Raw genomic sequence first — 18,568 nt, forward strand, 5'->3', positions numbered from 1 at the left:
TTTTAGTTGATTCTCACCCTTTAAAGAAAACATTATTGAAATCAGTCCTCAAGTCTAGTGAATGAAACGCTAGCATGCATACAGTTTTTCACATTAAACAAATTAATCTTGTTGAGTCACCTTTCTGCTCGATCTGGAGTTCATAGTAAATTCAGAGTTTTGTTTTTACACTGTGTTAAGAGTCTTGGGGAGGGGGGCTCCCGAGTGGCGCATCCAGTAAAGGCGCTCCTCGCAGGATGTGCCCTATAGCCTGGAGATCGCAGGTTCGAATCCAGGCTATGTCACAGCTGACCGTGACCGAGAGTTCCTAGGGGGCGGCGCACAATTGGCTGAGCGCTGCCCGGGTAGGGAGTCTTGGGGAGAACTAAGGGGAGGTTTTTGAAGGAACATTTCACAACATACTGACTGTATTACCAAAGAGCTACTGTACAATCAACGTGTTTCCACGGCACTGGCGATCATTTCTCAACTTCTTTTTCCACAGGGTTTTGTTGTTCGGGGTTTACTATATATCCTGATAATATATATTGGAACTTTATGTCGTCTGCCTTTTCATAATATTTCCTTCCTTACCTGTTAAATATCCTGTGGTGCATTTTCTCCATCGTACTTTATTGTTTAAATCAGTATCTACAATTCCTTAAAAATGTTCCAGTAAAATGTCAACCACTTTACTGTAGAGGGAGGAGGGGTGGGCTAGAATTTCTGAAGATGCTTGCGGAAGAAGGGGAATCCTGGTGTGTTCCCCCCCCCCCCCCCACTTCCATGACGTTTCACTTCCCCTTATCGCTGGATGACTGGGAGTCATCAGTAACTAGTGTGAGAGCTCGGCCACGTTCTCAAACACTCCAGAAAATAACCAGCATTCGAAACAGACAATAGAACGGTCCCAATAGTGAGTCAGTACCAGACCAATGGCATCCTCGAGTTCATACCAGTCAAACAGCTTTTCCATTGAACTACAATAGGGTTTGCTTCCTCAACAAAAAAGCAACACAAATGAAAACATGGCTGTCCACTTTTTGAAAGCCCATTTCTCAAACATAGTGGAGAGCCTACGAGCGAAACATGTTCGTGACTGAGAACTGCACTTTTTTTTTTTTTATATGTTTTTAATTTGAAATAAATGAAATCGTTTCTAAGTTAAATATAAAAATAATAGTATCCCAACATTTGATATTCCGACAGTACCAGTATACAATTCATAGAAAAGGTGCAGAAAAACCAACACATTTTTTGGGGGGTCTTTTGCACATTTCCAGTCGTTTTGTAAGTCATTTCTTGTTTCTATAATTTTTGCTTCCACGTTGGTACTAACTGGATTATATTTGGGGTACCACTGCACTTGTGGACTACCTGCTCATCAAAATCTGCATATTTAAAGTGGAGACAAGATCTATTCAGAGAGACCGTGTATTGAGTCACAGACCAATCATATCCCAATGGACTTAGCAAACCTGTCCAATACTGTAGCTGGCGAAGTATCAAAACCACCACATAAACCAACGTGTTAGTAAATAAGCTCCCCAACACAGCTATGAAAAACAACTTGGAGCTCTCAGTATCATGAAAAACTACAACCACGGTCTACAAAAATAGTTTCTGCATAGTTTCATGAATACCGGGCAAGTGTCTCTCTAAATGTAACCTTCAACAGCTCAGGCAAGTGCACAGAGCCATGACCCCTGCACGTAATCAGCTATAACTGCTGGGTTATGGGTTAACGCATCTCATGTCTGGAAAGAATTGTGGAGTCTCTGGGCGGTGTTACATCACTTGGGTATTCTGTGCTATACATAGGTCAGTCAAAGGGGAAGTTGATTGCTTCACTATACACAGTTTTCTTAGTTTTTTATAATGGAGTATTGTACACTGTAGGTTATTTGTTTCATACCACAGTTACACATGCTATCCTCACTGTTTAATGGTTACCTATTTAATACATGGATTCAATGTTCTATTGTTTTATCACTGTAAGTATGCAACCTGAGCTAAGTGCAGCCTAATACACCTAACTTTTAGGACTAGTTTAAAGGGTACATCACTTTGTATTTTATTGTGTTACATGTTCCTATGTGTTGCTGTTTACGTAAGGTGTGTGTATTGTTTTAATTTTTTTTTACATTTTGATCACTTTTTTAAACTTTTAAATTGCATTCCCTGCCTCAAGATGGCTTCTCATGTACCCGCATGGACCTCTCAGAACTACATTTCCCATCATCCTCCTGCTCACTGGTAAATCCATCTCAGTTACATATGTGAGCAAGAGGATGATCCGACAACATCTGCCTTATGGAAGAGCAGATGGCTTGCTCTCTATGCACTCTGAAACACACTGTTGTAGTCTTATAATTTACATTTAAATGGTGGTGATTCCTTATTAAATGACTGCAGCATATTTACAAAACAGAGTCACTAACAGCTTGAGAGTGCTGAAGACTCAAGACCTTGAATTACATCACCTGAGTTGTTTGCCATGGTATTTGTGAATGATATTTGTGCAGTTTTGCAATGCTTTTTCCACAGCTATATTATGTATTTCCCATAGTTTACTCTGGTTTGCCATGTTTTCTAAGGTGTTTTATAATACCTTGCTATTCTTTACAATGCTTGCCTCTGCTTTACCATACCCTCGCTATGCTTTATTACACTTTGATATGCTTTTACTATGGGAAACTTTTGTAAGGGTTATCTTTTTTCAAAAACCACAGATTAATTTATGACAGGCGCACTGTCCTTATCATATGCACTCTGCTGGTTGTAAAGCTGTGAAAGGGAGAAGTTATAAAGACTCATTCAGCCTCCTGGAGTTAGTAAAAATGTATTGAAGTGGGACATGCTTTTGGGGCACATGTTACCTATAGAATACAATGGTTCGGTGAATCTCATGCGCATTTGCATTTATTTATTTATTTTTTACTGAAGTGTATCCAGGTAAAATCAGATCAATGTGTAGCACGCTGTAGAACCCAGCAAGCTACGTTTAAAATAATGATGAAACCTATTACTTTCAAAAGGTTAAGTAAGGGATCTCAATACAACTTGTCCATAGAAATGCCATACAGATCATGTAACTTGGATCATTTCAGGTCCAGTAAATTCCAGCTACTTAGACCAAAAACAGCTCCAATTTCAATTCTGCTGTATATTAAATGGAGGAACAACTTAGAGGCAACAGTGTTTCAAATTGACCAGCTACAATATTGACCAGCTACAATCTTTATTAACATTATAAGTCACATACCCATTGAATCCTATTAGCAGCAACTGCACTTATAATATCACTGAGAGAGTAGATCTGCACTCAGAATGTCAATGAATTTGAAAAGTTTAAACCACGACATTAATTTGAAATGTTTAAAAACACATTAAGAGGGTTAATATCATCTTTCCGTCTGTTTTTTGTTTAGGTTTAATAACTTATAATATGTTTGTACATTAAGTGTTTGGTGGCTACCTCTAATCACGTTGAGATGGTCCTTTATCTTTGTGTGACAGACCTGTGTGTGAGAAATACACTCTCAACTTGATTAGAGGTTGAACACTTCTAAACATTCACATCAGGCTTATTGTTCAGTGTACTAAATGCATTTAAAGTTCAGTCATATAAAACTAAAGAAGGTTAAAACAACACAATAAAACTGAGGCAGGGTGGAGGCCCTGTCGTGCACAGGGAGGTGTTTGTCTGGGGAATATTGGGCTGGCATGGAGGGGGTTAAATTTCTCCCTGTCAAAAACCGTGGGAATAATACATGATTCAATGATTAATTAGGCTCCAGCCACAGGTGTATAAAATAGGTGTTCACGGGTGTTAGGGAGGATTAGAATTGATGTTGGTGATAGAGGTGGAGGTCTGTGTGTGTGTGTGTGTGTGTGTGTGTGTGTGTCTGTGCTTGCGTGTGTGTCTGTGTGTGTGTTTGTGTATATGTCTGTTTCTGTCTGTGCTTGTGTCTGTGTCTGTGTGTGTGTCTGTGTCAGTGCTTGTGTCTGTCTATGTCTGTATGTGACTGTGTCTGTGTCTGTGTGTGTGTATGTATGTGTGTCTGTGTCTGTGTGTCTGTCTGTGTCTGTGTGTGTGTCTGTGTTTCTTATTTCATGTTTCGTGTTATGTGCTGTGCTGTCTGTTGGTTTATTTTTCATTAGTTTTTGTAAAACCTTTTGTTTTGGCCCTTGTGCCTTTTATTTTGACAAGTGTGTTTTTGTTAGTGTTTGTACCGTTATATTTGTGCTTATTTGTAATGTAATTGTAATTGTAATTAAAATCAGAGCTGGTTCACCCCACGCCACAGAAGGATATATTTCATTGTATTTTACTTAAATCATATGCAATGTCATGTGTAGTTCCAGACACATACTTGCCACATTGAAATATGGCAGTCTGGTTATGGGGTTCAATATGAGCTCAGATTCTCAGTTTGTATTTTATTCAAACAGTTTTTGGTACAGTATATATGTTATATACAAGAGGTTCTGTATGACAAATGGATTGCTTGTGAACCGTTGAACCAAGCCCCAAAATATGGTGATTCCGTAACAGATGGTTTCAAATTTTATAAACAGGTTAGGCAGGTTTCAAAACTTGGTACAAAAACATGTGTTGCATAAAGAATAAGGCCAGTTCATCCTCTCAAGATATAGTTTGTTAGGAGCATCTATGTAGGTGTAGGCCCCTGCAGCGACATTTCAACAACACCCTTTCGTGTTAACTCTTTGAGTGCCAGAATCATTTGGAGTCTCTCCGCTTCTTCAGGCGTTTCAGTTGAATTTGTTCTGTGGTACGTCTTGATTATTGCTGATTTTGGTATTCCATATTTCTTTGATACGGTTTTGTTGCCATTTCCTTTGTTGCAGTTTGTGATGAGTGTTTTTTCTCAGACGTGAATCCAACTCATCTGCTGTGCTGCCAAAACTGTTCTTCAACGGGATGCTGGAAATAATGACCTATTTTTCTGGCTATTGACTTTATAAACAGCTTAATTACATGTAATGGTTTTCAATCAATGAATATGTCATTCTGGTTATTAATTTTGCATTGTAATACTCTACTGACCTGTAACACCTGTTGTCTTGGATAAAGGTATCGGCCAAATAAATAAATAATAATAATATATATTTTTAATTCGTTTTATTACATTTTTACAGAGATTTAATGTAAAGGTGCTAATACTTTTGTGCTTTTTTTTTAACTATATATATATATATATATATATATATATATATATATATATATATATATATATATATATAAGATGGTTAAACTATCAGAAATGGTGTGTTTTTGGTCTTTGTCCTATTAATTAGTTGCTAATGTTCACACATGCTTGTATTTAACATATTTTCTTGAATGATCTTATATTAAGAGTACGGTGCTAATACTTTTGTCAATGACGGTATATCGCATGGGCGCTGTAATTAAAATGTAATCGCAATGTTGCTCACAGATAGTCGTAATGGCACTGCAAGATTTCTCTACCCATCACTGCAATTGTGCATCATCAAACACTTTCCATATTTGGATACGATCTTAAAATTCAAACAAAAAGAACGTCGTTATAATAACTGGAGCTTCAGCATTTCTGGAAATAATGAAACAATTATATTTACTCTGAAGTGAGCACTTTCACTTTGAAAACATTTCATTTTACAGGGAAAAAAAAAAAAAAGTCCCTAGATTGCTTCCATTCTACCACAACGTATTAACAATCAGAAACACGTTCTGTTGAAGTGAAACCTAAAATAAAAAAATAATAATAATTTTCAGAATTAAATTCCTATACGGTAACTAACTGCAGCTCTCTCGGGCTAATTTTGAAATACAGCTTGATGCAACAACACAAAAGGGGAATTCTGAACCGAGTCCGACACCCAATCAGAGAAAGGGTAAACACCGTCAATCATCAGAATGGAATGCGTGCTTTCTCGTCTTTTCTTCAAGCTGTATGAAGCAAAGCAGCAAGTGGTTGAATTCAATTTGTATCACTGTGAGTGTGGCTGAGGTACCGTTTCGGAAGAAAGCCCGGCAGGTAAAAAGATTAAGCGCTCTTCTCTTGGAAGCGCGTGTCATCATGACTCAGGATAAACTTGACCCGATTTTATTAACTAAAACTTTTACTTTTTACAAATCTAGTTAACAAAAATAACTGCTAATAACAACGCGCTTGCATATGTAAACGTTGGTTACATTATTTATTAATCATGTTGAGTTTCTTCTAGGGTTACTTAATTTGTATTTATTTATTATTTAACAAAACAATAATATTAATATATTATTCATTTTGCAGTGTCACGACGTCTTTAATATACGATTTAATTGGGCGGCTTTTAGTTGATAAGTATAGTTACTTCTGAGGTCCCATGTGATGCTGCGTACAGCGTCCTGTCAAAAACTCGTGACCCTGGGGGTGGAGGCGGTTTATAGGTACTTTCTCAACCGCTGTGCAATCTACTCTTACCAGTTGAAAAAAAAACAACTTTCACTTTAACACTGTTTATTTATTTAAAGTTATCAACAATAACCAGTGATCTGTAGACAGGCTGCAAATTAATTATCTTTTCCATCGTGAAAAAAAGTGCTTAGCCATGGATGACATATGATGCTACAAACAACGGATTGAATATAAATATTTTTTTTTCTTTTTATTACGCCCTGGTAGTTGTTCGTGTTTTTATAACAAGCGTTGTTTGTTTATTATTTAACTGTTCCTGTATGTTGCCTGCAAATAACAATAAATGTTTAAAAACATGTCATTAACTGTATCTATTTTTAATACCGCTAATACATACAAAAACAAACTACCATCTCAACTTTTATATATCTGTACATCTCAGCTGGAGCTGCAGGACACATTACATAGTCCCATTAAGGTATGGGAAAAAGATTCCTATTGTGTAGCAGTTTCATCCATTCCAGGTTTTACTACGAGCTTGATTTAGTCAGTGTGTATAGGTATATCAAGCACGAGTTTGTCTTATTAAACTCACAGTAAAATCAGCAATGGCTCGAGCTATGCAATAAATGTAATTTCCATTCCTGCAGTGAAATAGTCAGGCACTTTAAGAGAGAGATCGGATTAATCCGTTATAAAAATGTTCATTGGCTCCAGTAATCAGATTGCTAACATAACCATTGCATCGCTGACCTTTCATTTGAAAATCAGTTCCTCTGATGTCTTTCCAGGTCCTGTCAATGTAGGATGGCCCAGCCCTGCAATGTGCTCTCGATCCCCAGCCTGGATGTGGAGAACCTTACCCTGATCAGAGCCAGCTCCGGGGCCTGTCTGAGAGGTCAGCTCAGAGGTCACGGACGTCAGGTTTCCATTAAAGTGCTGACCGTCCGACACGCTACAGAGAGGTGAGGCATTTCATGTTTTCGAGCTGTTTTTTTTCTATCTATATGTTATGTGAATTTACTCTTATAAAAGTTTGCCATTGTAAAAACATAGCAGAATGTAATAAAGCATAGTAAAAATATGGTTAAGCATTGGTAAGCACTGTAAAGCCCAGAGAGGTATGGTAAAGGATATATTTATTTCTCGCCTTATCTACAAGTAAGCAAACTGGTGCCAAATTCAATATTATGCTCCGTTTATGGCAAACAGAAGTGTTATTGAAACACATTTCTGTAAATGAAACCTCAGAGCATGTTATGTTGTTGAGCCTTCAAGAAGCTGCTTGATGAGATTCTGGGATCAATAAGCTACTAACAACCAAACGAGCAAGATGGGCTGAATGGCCTCCTCTCGTTTGTAAACTTTCTTATGTTCTTATATTCTTATCAATGCTTTCAACTTTGCTACTATCATGTATTATTCACTTTCCACTGTATTGAATGTTTTATGTTTTTTGTTTTTTTTAACTGTATATCATGTATGATGCATTTCTCTGTATTTAAAGTATTATGGATTTTCTTGTTGTTACTGCATCTTGTAAAGTGCTTTGTGATGGTGGTCCGCCATGAAAGGTGCTATATAAAATAAAGATTGATTGATTGATTCAACGGGTGTGTCATTGACCCGTGTTTATTGCAAACAAAAAGATAAGTGCCAGCAGCCTTTGATAACTGACATTCATAAAAATAGCTTGGGGGACAGGTCATTCATTGCACTCTGGTGTACCAGCTGAACTTGGAGAGAAGACGTGCTTGAGGGCCCTATAGAGGCCACGGGGATGATGTAAACTTGGAAGTTTAAAAAAAAGTCACACAGGTTAGATGACTGGAACAGAAAATGACACCAAATTAATCCAAACAAGAAGAATACATTGCTCACCAAATACAAACACCAAACTAAATAACAAACGAGTATAGACATTTAATTGAGAGGGTTTTTTTTTTTCTTCTCCTCAGTGTTTTGTGAAGTTATATTTTCTACCCAATGTGTTTCTGTCCACAGCGACTGGACTGAGCGCCTCAAGGAGATCACGCTGTTGTGCCGGGTCCGATCGGACCGGGTCATGGTTCCTCTCGGGATCTATCGCTCCAGTCTCTTCCTGGGCTTGGTCTCCGAGTGGATGGGCGGTGGCTGTCTACACTCCCTCTTGTATGAGGTAATGCTCTTGAAATACATTTTAGGAAATAGGTGGGATTTGCTGGGAGCGTGTATTGCGCAGCATAAAAAAATGATGATAAAAAGTGGTAAAAGCTCATTGTAAAGCTGCTATAGAAAAGGAAAGCTTTATTGAGGTAGCTTTTCAAGCCTAAGCAGTCTTTTATACTGCTAATAATACATAAGTAAATATAAAATAAGTATTGATATAGTTATTATATTTCCCTGCGTTTGTCATTTTATCTCATAGTACAATGTGTGTTTGGGGTTTAGACAAAAGTTACCATCAAGTCTCATGTTGACACACAAGTAGTAAAATAACAATACTTTTTTGTTTTATATTTTTAGTGCCAGCTATTTCCTGAGTTGCCCGTGCCACTGCTCCTCAGAATTCTATTGGATGTTGCTGAAGGGGTGTGTCACCTGCACAGCCTGACTCCGCCTCTTCTTCACCAGGCCCTTAAGTCTAGCAACGTCCTGCTCGACACGCAGAACCGGGCTAAGGTAAGAGTACCAGGACAGTGAAACTACAGAACAACATGGGCCTTATTGATTCGATCTAAACCAGTGGTTTTTAATTCCATTTCCTATCTTTTACTTGAACCAGAATCATCATGCTGATTTAAAATCCCTGTCTGTTCTGCATCTGTTTTTGAGACTTCGGTTAAAACAAAAATCTGTTTATGCCCAACAGAAAGTGGAGTGAAAAACCAATAAAACTGTAGACCAAGTTAGTGAAGAAAAATATCTAACTGCGCATGTGAGTGAGAAAATAGATCCGATTGTGGACATTGAAATGACCAGTGTATGTAAATATCTTCTTTTTCCTCCGCTCAGAATGGAAACCGACAGGGCTTCTTTTGAGCATGTACAAACAGATTTAACTAAACAAATAACCAGCGCTCTCATTCCCTCGTTGTTTAGGTGTGCGACTATGGGCTGTCTCAGTGGAGAGCCTGGAATCTGCAGTCAGTCCCTGCAGACTACAGTGGTCTGTGCAGCGAAGACCTGGTCTATTTATCACCAGAGACCTTGCGAGGCGAGGCACCGTCTGCAAAGGGAGACGTATACAGGTGAGTCTTGAATATGCAGGCGTGGTATTCTAGAGACTCTCCTTAAACAGGAATAATACAGGCGTTACTAATTGCTGTGTGCATGACGTGAGCACGAGACACACTGAAAGTACCCAGTCAAGTTTCCTTCTTGAGGGAAAGCAGCAGGACTGTAAATAAACTCTGAACAGAAAACAGGCAGCTGGGCACACGCCCAGGAACAGAGTCCCTAATTACATTTGAACCCAGTGTATGTATGAAGAATCCAGACGACACAACAGCTCCCTGTAAAGTATATACATTCAACATATCCCTCTTTTGCGACTGTAATGTGTCCTACAGTATCCGTATATACCTTTAAAAGATAGTTTAGTTAATGTTCTCCACTACCTGTATGCATATCTATGTCGATATATTTTTGGTTCCTGACTCAACTTGTGGGGCACGTTGCAATAAGAAATGGCAGTTGATAGATGGTTTAAATGTGTGATGTCAATCAGGTATAAAGTGTAGAATACTCTGAATATACTGTAACGGCTCAACCCTCTTCCTCTGCAGTTTTGCTGTGCTCATGTGGGAGACCCTCAGCAGGAGAAGGCCATATCAAGGTATGAGGTGAAACCCAGAAGTCAGCCTCAGAGCACCAGGCTGAAGGGCTCTCCTAAACGCCAACCTTTTTTTTCCTGCAATAAAAGGGCCAGTTATATTTGAATGAAGAGAAACAATATTAAAGAATGTTATAAAGACAAAGGCAGGCATATGAGCCCCCACCCAGCAAGAAAAAAGCAGTGGGTTGTAGTTTCAGGAAGCCCTGTGTGTTTTTTGGGAGACAGCAATGGGAAAATGTCTTACTGCTCTGGAAATTATTTTAGAGGGGTTTCTTTTTCTCTTCCTCTGATCCATGCCAGCCCCCCCATGACATCTGAGCTGTGACTGGGAGCTGGTCAGAGCTAGACATCTCAACCCGCTTCCCCTCCCCAGACACAGCTGCATCTGTTCACGTTTCATTTGTGTTTGCTCTTTGCTCAAGCTGCGGATTCATGTTGCAGGGACCGCACAGCAATTTTAAAATTTTGTTTTATATATGACTTCATAATGAGTATACGCAATATGTTTTATTCCCTCAGAAAATGCTAAGTGAATTTGAATGTGTCATGCCGAATGACAGAGCAAAAGTGAATCATAATTTGTGCAATTAAAAAGTGCTGTTTTTGTTCTCTGTAGATATTGGTCAGCCCCAGGATCTGGTCTCATCAGTCCAGAGCGGAGCACGTCCCGATACTGGGGAGGAGTTTATACCTTCTGCCGTGCCTCAACGAAACTCCCTTATCCAGCTGATAACAAAGTGCTGGCACCCTGATCCACACACCAGACCTCAGATCAGAGGTAAGGGCGCATCTCGGTTTACCTGCTGCCTTTATATAAGATCGTTCTCTTACATTTCAGGCCTTTTTAACAAGTTGTATCTTCATGCTGTAGTTGTTATACTGGTTACATATGTTAATTTCAGTGATGTATTGAATAAACAGCAGGAAGACGTTACCTTTTGTTTCAATACAATCCAATGCCTGTCTTGGTATAGTTCGTTTTTTTTTTGTGATGATGAATCGTCCATGATGGACTGTAATGAGGGTTTGTCCTCCCCCAGATTGTGTCCTGGAGCTGCGCAGAGTTGTGGAGATGTTTCACCCTGACACACTTTCACAGGCTGCCCTCTGGCTGAAAGAAATGAAGGTAAAGAAGACTTGCAGACAGAGCAGACTTGCTGGACAAAACAGCTTGTTTATACAGCTTTACAATGAGTCCCTAACCCAGACTCAATCCCAATCCAAACTCAAGTTGTTCCCTTTATTCAAATACAGTTTACCAAACTCAGGCAAGCGGGCTGTGTACTACAGTACACACTCAGGCAAGCGGGTTGTGTACTACAGTACAAAGACGCTTGAGAAATGAAGCAGGGTCAAGATAAGATTTCATGAACGCAGTGCCTTAGGAGGAAAACAAGATGTACATCAGAATGCCAACAGGTGCTGTTATCAGTATGAACGCTCACAGGTAGATGCTAGCCTTCTGTAGTGGAGATAGGAAACCAGAGGGTTATATGATCACTCCCACATCCATCCAATTGGAAAAGAAGCATGCACAGTTAACATTCTGGTTGTGTTGCAATGGCAATACACTCGGGGCACCTTATTGTATTCAGTGTGAGGCTTGAAAACATATTATTTTAATTTTTTTATTTATTTTCCCCCAGGAGAGGGCTCTAGAGGGCTGCAAGGACCAGCTGATCCATGCGCTACAGATCGAGATCAACAATCTGGAGGTCAGTGTTGAGATCCTGTTCCACCAGGAGATGGGTCTGGGCGTATGAAGCAGTGTGACATGTTTTCATAATTTTAGCCTGCATACCATGCTCTGTAACCCTTATCTAATTTAACAAGTAAACCAGTTGTGCTGCTATGGTTTCCTAATAACAATAAATGGGATCCACACTAGTGCAGCCCTGTTAATGTATATCAGCGTCCTATTATTGGGTTTCATTACCAGTGTGTCACACTATAGATTAAACTTATGGAAATTGTTAACACTGTTATAGGGTGTTACCAGAAATATTTGAATGCGAATAACACCTTGACTCCAGGACTGAGCTCAGCTATCTTCACAGGAATTCTACTTGATGAAATTCACTATTGTTGCTGTTGTTGACAGATTTCCAGTCGGAATCCCAAAAATGCTGGAAACAAGTCTGTTCCCATGGAAACAGTACAGATGTTGACATCTGCACCAGTGGGCCCTGACCCACACAGGACAAGCCCAAAAACACCCCCAGTCCCCCAGATGGGGCGGGGTATTCCCCTGGAGGCTGCGTCCCAGAGAGGTGAGGACTGATACACCACTTTCACCTGGTTTCACAGAACACCAAACAGCCCTTACGCTGGACTTCCTTCCTTAAGGTAGCACTAGGTAGCTCACAGCAAGTGTCTGTCATTTTTCCACATGAAGTATTTGTGGTATACAGTATTATAAAGCTGGCCTGGCAGATTTTGTGATTGACATCTAACATTGCGCACTGTGCTGGAGAATGTCCTCCCTGCATGGTCCTATCTGTAGAGGATTCAACTTGCTCTGTTTTTGCCTCCCCAGAGAGCTGTAGCTTTGCCACTTCTCTACCCAGCAAGCCAGCCTGCTCCAGAGTTGATGGAAGGGAGCGACAGAGCAGCCCAGGCAGGTGCTGTCCTGGACAGAGCCCTCCACCCCCACCCCTGCACCAAACAGACTCCTTCAGCCAGCCTGAACAATGCACACTGGGTAAGGGGGTCTGATTACTGGCAGTCCATCATCATGAGTCCTGTGGACAAGTAACACTCTGGAATAACCATAACCCTGTAAAGATAATGTGAGAAACAGCGAATTTAGGACTAGATTGTCAAAGCTCTAAAATAAAGTTTCCAAACTACATATAAACCTCTCTCAGGCATAGGTGCTTGTAAGTAATCTTGAAGAGTAAGTATCAGGGTTCTGAAAAATATACCGTTACACATTCCTACGTGTTGGTACAACTGTTTAAATAACGTACCTGTCATTGTTAACATCCTGATAACTTTTAAAGTCTGTTTCAAAGCTCTTTTCAAAATGTCTGCTCTAGTGCACTGATAGTGGACATTTTGAAAAGAGCTTTGAAACAGACTTTAAACCTCTGGACCAAATAAGCTTTTGAGAATTTGTCCCAATGTTACACAATAGTGTTAGCCAAAGCTTGATGCTGTATGTTTAGAGATAAAGTACTGTATTGAAAACTTCACAAAGACCTGATCAAATACTGCTAACTGTCTTTCTCATGCTGCTTACTGTTGGCCTATCTATTGTAATTATCTTGCCAGCTCTCCACACCGCCCTCTGTATCTGCCTGATCTACAGTATCAGTGTCTCTTTGGCTTCCTCAGTTTCCTCCTCTCCATTTCCTGAGAGAAGCTACTGTGGCTTCATAAAGGAGAGCTGTTTATTGTGCTGTCTGTATATTCTTCCACTGATTCTTTACAGCTTTTTGTAGCTCTCTCCCACTTTGTACCTGTTTCTGGGTTCTCTTGTAAATGAGGTCTCAAAAAGGTAATTCTGCTGGTTAAATAAATAAATACATTGTGTTCAAACTGGCCCATCCATCTGTGCCTCCCTCTTGTTGTACTCGCACAACATACTGCCTTTCAAACAAAACAGAGGAACATGACACTGCATTGTTGAACATTTTAGACAGATGAAAAGGGGGATTCTCCCCAAAGAAATAAGAATACGAATGTTATATATAATATAGCTTTTAATTAATTGGAGGTAAGGAATCAAGGGCCCCATTCACTAAACAGCGGTAATGTGTTTTGCATGCAGTAAGCCCCTTTACTGCATGCTTTGCACACCTGCTGTATTCACTAACCAGTGGCAGGCAACCTAGCAGACGTTACTAGGGCTGTGTGAGGAGGAGGTAATAACTAGATACAGATTGAGCACAGATATCATACTAGCCTTATATGTAGGGCCCTGGAAAATTCACGATATCACGAATTTCAAAGAAAAATATGCCTGCCTACCGTGAAAAATATGCATTTTATTTTCCTTACAGTATTTTACATGACACTTCACCTCCCCTGTTGATGTCATACTTTTACCAAGTAGAAGCAGTGCTACAGTAGCTGTACACAGTCCGGCCTCAATGCAGTGCATTTGGTTACTACGGCAACGGGGTCAAACAAATACCAGCTTCATGATTGGTGAATTCCTCATACTGTACAATGACGTAACATGCGAGTCAGAGGCGGGATGTTTAAAATGGTTGTTTAGATAGTGTTGATTTATTAGCTTGCAGTGTATGATTAACATTAAAAACGCAGACAGCTGACAAATAAAAAAAGCTAAATTCATTTCAATAGAAGATAACGTTCAGAGCTAAGAAATTACCAAACAAGCAGGTCACAATCACAGGATTGTTTAAAAAGAGCACAGAAAGTGGAGAAACATGTAATATCAACACGTCTGAATTAGTGGAAGCCTTTGTGCAGCTTTTTTTAATGAAAAAAATTGTGGAGCTGTGCCTAACAGTGACGCACTCAGACGAGAGTATCTCCCTAAAGTGTCTTTGATAAAGAAAAAAAACAAACGCTTCGGTTTTGTCATTTCGGGTTTGCAGTTAACATTTCTCCTGTGTTTAATATTTTGGGATTAAAGGCAGCAAAATAGTCTATGGGAATTACACGGTCGTTGTAATTAATGTGTCAACATATGTTTTTAAGGTGTAGAAAAATCGAAAATGTTGCTGAATATTATTATTATTATTATTTATTTTTTAGCAGACGCCCTTATCCAGGGCGACTTACAATCGTAAGCAAAAACATTTCAAGCGTTACAATACAAGTAATACAATAAGAGCAAGAAATACAATAACTTTTGTTCAAGTAAAGTACAAGTTTGTGTACTTTCAAGGTTGTCATTCAAGGTTGTTTTTAAAAAATCTATGTTGTCTGCTTGTTACTTTTTTTTTGCAGCCAACACAGACCATTTTAAACGACTCTTGTTTCCAGTTTGTTTCATTTTTAAAGATTGTTTCAATAGCGACTTGAGTTCCAATGGTAATGTACTCGCACATCCTCAGACAGTCCGGGATACATGAAGATTACGAGGCAGGTGTATATGCAACACTTTCGGCTATGTTAATGTATTTATATAGTCACCATGTACTTGTGATATTTAAGTAGGCTATGCTTAAAATAGCTTTAAAATATACAAATGAAACTGTAAATGTCCAATAAATGAATGTACACAGAGTGCGAGTTGAGGTGCAGTCATAAAATACAAGCAATCAAATGGCATCTAATGTTAAAAAAGCGAAACACCTTTTGAAATGTAAATAGTGAACTTTTAATTGACTGAGCGAGTGCTTTCCTGACTTTTGATTAATATTACAAAATAAATCAGAGGGACATCAACTTGAACAAACAACTATTTATTTGATTTGCAGAGTTAAACATAAATGTTTCATTAACAATAACTTTCTCCGCTTTGACTGTCTCGCAGGACGCTGTGATTTGGGACGAGACCCCGCCCTCCTCCTACGGAGCGCATTTATTGTGTCCTTGACGTTTCTTTGTAGTTAATGTTCTCGCTGATTCAGCACCAAAAAGCCTTTCATAATTTCCCACCACTTCTTCTGCTAATACCTTTAGCTCCTGGTCTGTAAAGTTTAGATTTCTCACTCTGTCCTCCTTGGTCGCTGTCATTGTGACAAACTCGTTATATACTATACTAAAGTGTGTGTAAGCCTCATGCATAATTCTGCGTGCTGAATTCCGTGCGTTGTGACAACTTGCAAATTAACCATTTAGTGCGCTTTATTTGTGCATATAATTAGCTTAGTGAATAGAGCTACCGCGGGTTCATTTTTGCACACGATGCGGCTTCTCCCTGCCACGCGGTAATTCTGCTCATTTACCACCGTTAGGCACTAAGTGTTTTCGATTATTTTTTTTATTTTGCATTGTGAACATGTACAGTGAAACCTATGCATGAATAGACAAATGATGTAAAGCTAGAATCCCCCCATAATAACCACTATCCCTATCCCTTACCCCTAACCCTACTTTACTGACTGTAAATTTATTATTATTATTATTATTATTATTATTATTATTATTATTATTATATACTTTAATAAAAGGATAACAGTTGAACTTGCTCTTCTCCGCAGCGTGGTTTCCAGAGAGGAGCTGCTGCCAGATCCTGCAGGACAGACGGGGGTCCATCGTTCGGGGGATGACGGAGGGGAGGTTGAACTACGTGCTGGACAGGCTGCGTTCACGGCAGGCGCTGGCCCGAGAGGACTACGAGTACATCACGGCTGCCCTCACGCTGGCGGCCCGCACTCGCTGCCTGCTGGACACTTGCCTGTGCCTGGGAGAAGGGACGGCTCAGCTGGTAGTGCAGGCCCTGGGCCTGGGCTTGTCCAGGGGGCTGTGCCAGTGAGAGGGTCGATGGGCTGGGTGACTGAAGTCGCAGGAGCAGGCTGTGTCGGGGAGGGGGGTGAATTGACCCTGGGATTCAAATGGAAATGCAATCGTGCGATATCCAAACTTGCGACTTGAAAGTTCTCATTTATAACTGGATAATGAAATTGACCCTGGGGTTCAAATGGAAATTCAATCGTGCGATATCCAAACTTGGTGATTGAAAGTTCTCATTTATAACTGTGTAATGAGCAGGGTTTCAAATTACTGAAACTATTTCAAATACATAATAATACAAGTGTTGTAATTACAGCACACACATTTACAGCAAAGGCAAGACAAAGAAACATCTTAGGCAGACGTGGGTCTGCTTGGGTTCACTTGTCAAAGCGTTTTGTTTCATGTTAATATATTTAAATGCATTTGTTAAACCATCACAGTTGAAGTAGTTTTTATAAAACGTTATATTTTGTTGTGTCGTGTATAGTAGTTATATCTACTGGCAAGGCTGATTAGAGCCTCATCTCTTGAGTGTTTTGGTTCTGGTCTTCTCATGTTAATGACCATAGCCAAAGGGGCAGGAGTTTTATAGTCATTAACTTAAAATGTAATAAATATTCAGCGTTGCTAACAAAGAGATCTGGTTATAAGACTGCTTTCCTGGATTACAATGTGATTGGCAAGCAGTGGCTGTATTTGGACAGACAATTACATGCCAAGCACAGAGGAAGGGGTGTTTTGCATTTCCCTTTTTTTTGCATGTTACAAATATTAGTTGTTTCTAACCTGTGCAAGTCTGTGGCGCATGTAACGGACATAAGAGCAGATCGAATCAAAATTTTTATTAAATTACTGCTCGCCACACATCAAATCGGATGAGGTGTGGAAAGGCCTCAAGATACAATTAGATTAAAAAAATAAGATTTTATTATTTTCTCACCTGGATGAGAGACTTGTGTACATAGATTTAACTACACTTACCCCAGTTGTATTTGCTGAATCTGGCTTCATGTTGGAATAACTCAATTACAACTCAATCTTGGCAACCTGTAAGGAATAATATTATAAATTAGAGGTGGGATTTAGATGGAGACAGGTTTCCGTTTAAACATCTGACCTGTTTATTATACAGGTCAAGGTCACTCCTGCTGCTCTAAGGTTTGCGAGTGTGGTATATTATAGCATTTCCATATTGGTTATGCGCTATGAAATCATTATTCTGTGCTGAAAGTGCACAGCAGCACTAATTCCAGAAATATGTAAAGCAGTAGAACAGAATGACACCCTAGACATTTCAGTGCAGGATTTATATTGAAACTCCTGCACTCTCCCTACTCACAAGACAGCAACTGTATTAAATATATATTATATATCATTTTGAGATATATGAGAGAGAGAGAGAGAGAGAGAGAGAGAGAGAGAGAGAGAGAGAGAGAGAGATTGTTGTTTAAGTACTGGTTTGTATATATAATTTTATAGCCTATCCTGGTGTTTATGTTTTTCAAAATAACAAAGAATACACAAGAAGAGAAGCTTGACAAAGAAAGAGATGGGAGGCTGCTAGGAAGGAGGTTGTTTGTATTGTGGAGAGGGAGGGGATGTCTTTTTTGTACTTGATTTTGTGCAGGATGATTTTAAACCAACCCCCAACTGAGCTTCTTCTTTGACAATTGTGAGTTTCTGTGTAAAAAAAAAAAAAAAATATTTGAACATTTTCATTGTGTTTTTTGGTGTTGTTGGGTTTCTTTTCCCATGGTCGCGTAGCCCTGCGAAATGCACAATCTTGTCAATCACACAGTTCCCACAAACAAATGTGTGTGCGCTGCATGTTTAGCCAACATTATGAAAGAACACAGAGAGGGAGCTGGACCCCGTTCCAATCAGGCAGGGTTATCAGGCCCGTGTGAACCGCGTGTAAAGTACTCCTGTGGAATTCTGCAGCACTGCAAACCCTGTGCATTCTCAGAACAACACATGAGCATCAGAG

At 39.5% G+C, this 18,568-nt stretch overlaps 1 protein-coding gene across 2 annotated transcripts; it reads left to right on the forward strand.

Annotated features, from left to right (window-relative positions):
• Window positions 1-5,910: 5,910 nt before the first annotated feature.
• Window positions 5,911-17,216, forward strand: LOC117424414 (receptor-interacting serine/threonine-protein kinase 2). 2 transcript variants are annotated; one of them, XM_034040728.3, is made up of 12 exons: window positions 5,911-6,023; window positions 7,178-7,351; window positions 8,391-8,544; window positions 8,892-9,047; window positions 9,468-9,616; window positions 10,154-10,203; window positions 10,820-10,981; window positions 11,244-11,329; window positions 11,850-11,918; window positions 12,305-12,473; window positions 12,740-12,904; window positions 16,326-17,216. In XM_034040728.3, the coding sequence occupies exons 2-12, from the start codon at window positions 7,194-7,196 to the stop codon at window positions 16,598-16,600; spliced, it is 1,593 nt and encodes a 530-aa protein (XP_033896619.3). In that variant the 5' UTR covers window positions 5,911-6,023; window positions 7,178-7,193; the 3' UTR covers window positions 16,601-17,216. The 2 variants fall into 2 exon arrangements, with proteins under 2 accessions (XP_033896619.3, XP_033896620.3); XM_034040729.3 differs by having other exon boundaries at window positions 5,918-6,023; window positions 7,158-7,351.
• Window positions 17,217-18,568: the final 1,352 nt, after the last annotated feature.

The sequence above is a fragment of the Acipenser ruthenus genome, chromosome 19 (assembly GCF_902713425.1).
Source record: "Acipenser ruthenus chromosome 19, fAciRut3.2 maternal haplotype, whole genome shotgun sequence".
Lineage (NCBI taxonomy): Eukaryota > Metazoa > Chordata > Actinopteri > Acipenseriformes > Acipenseridae > Acipenser > Acipenser ruthenus.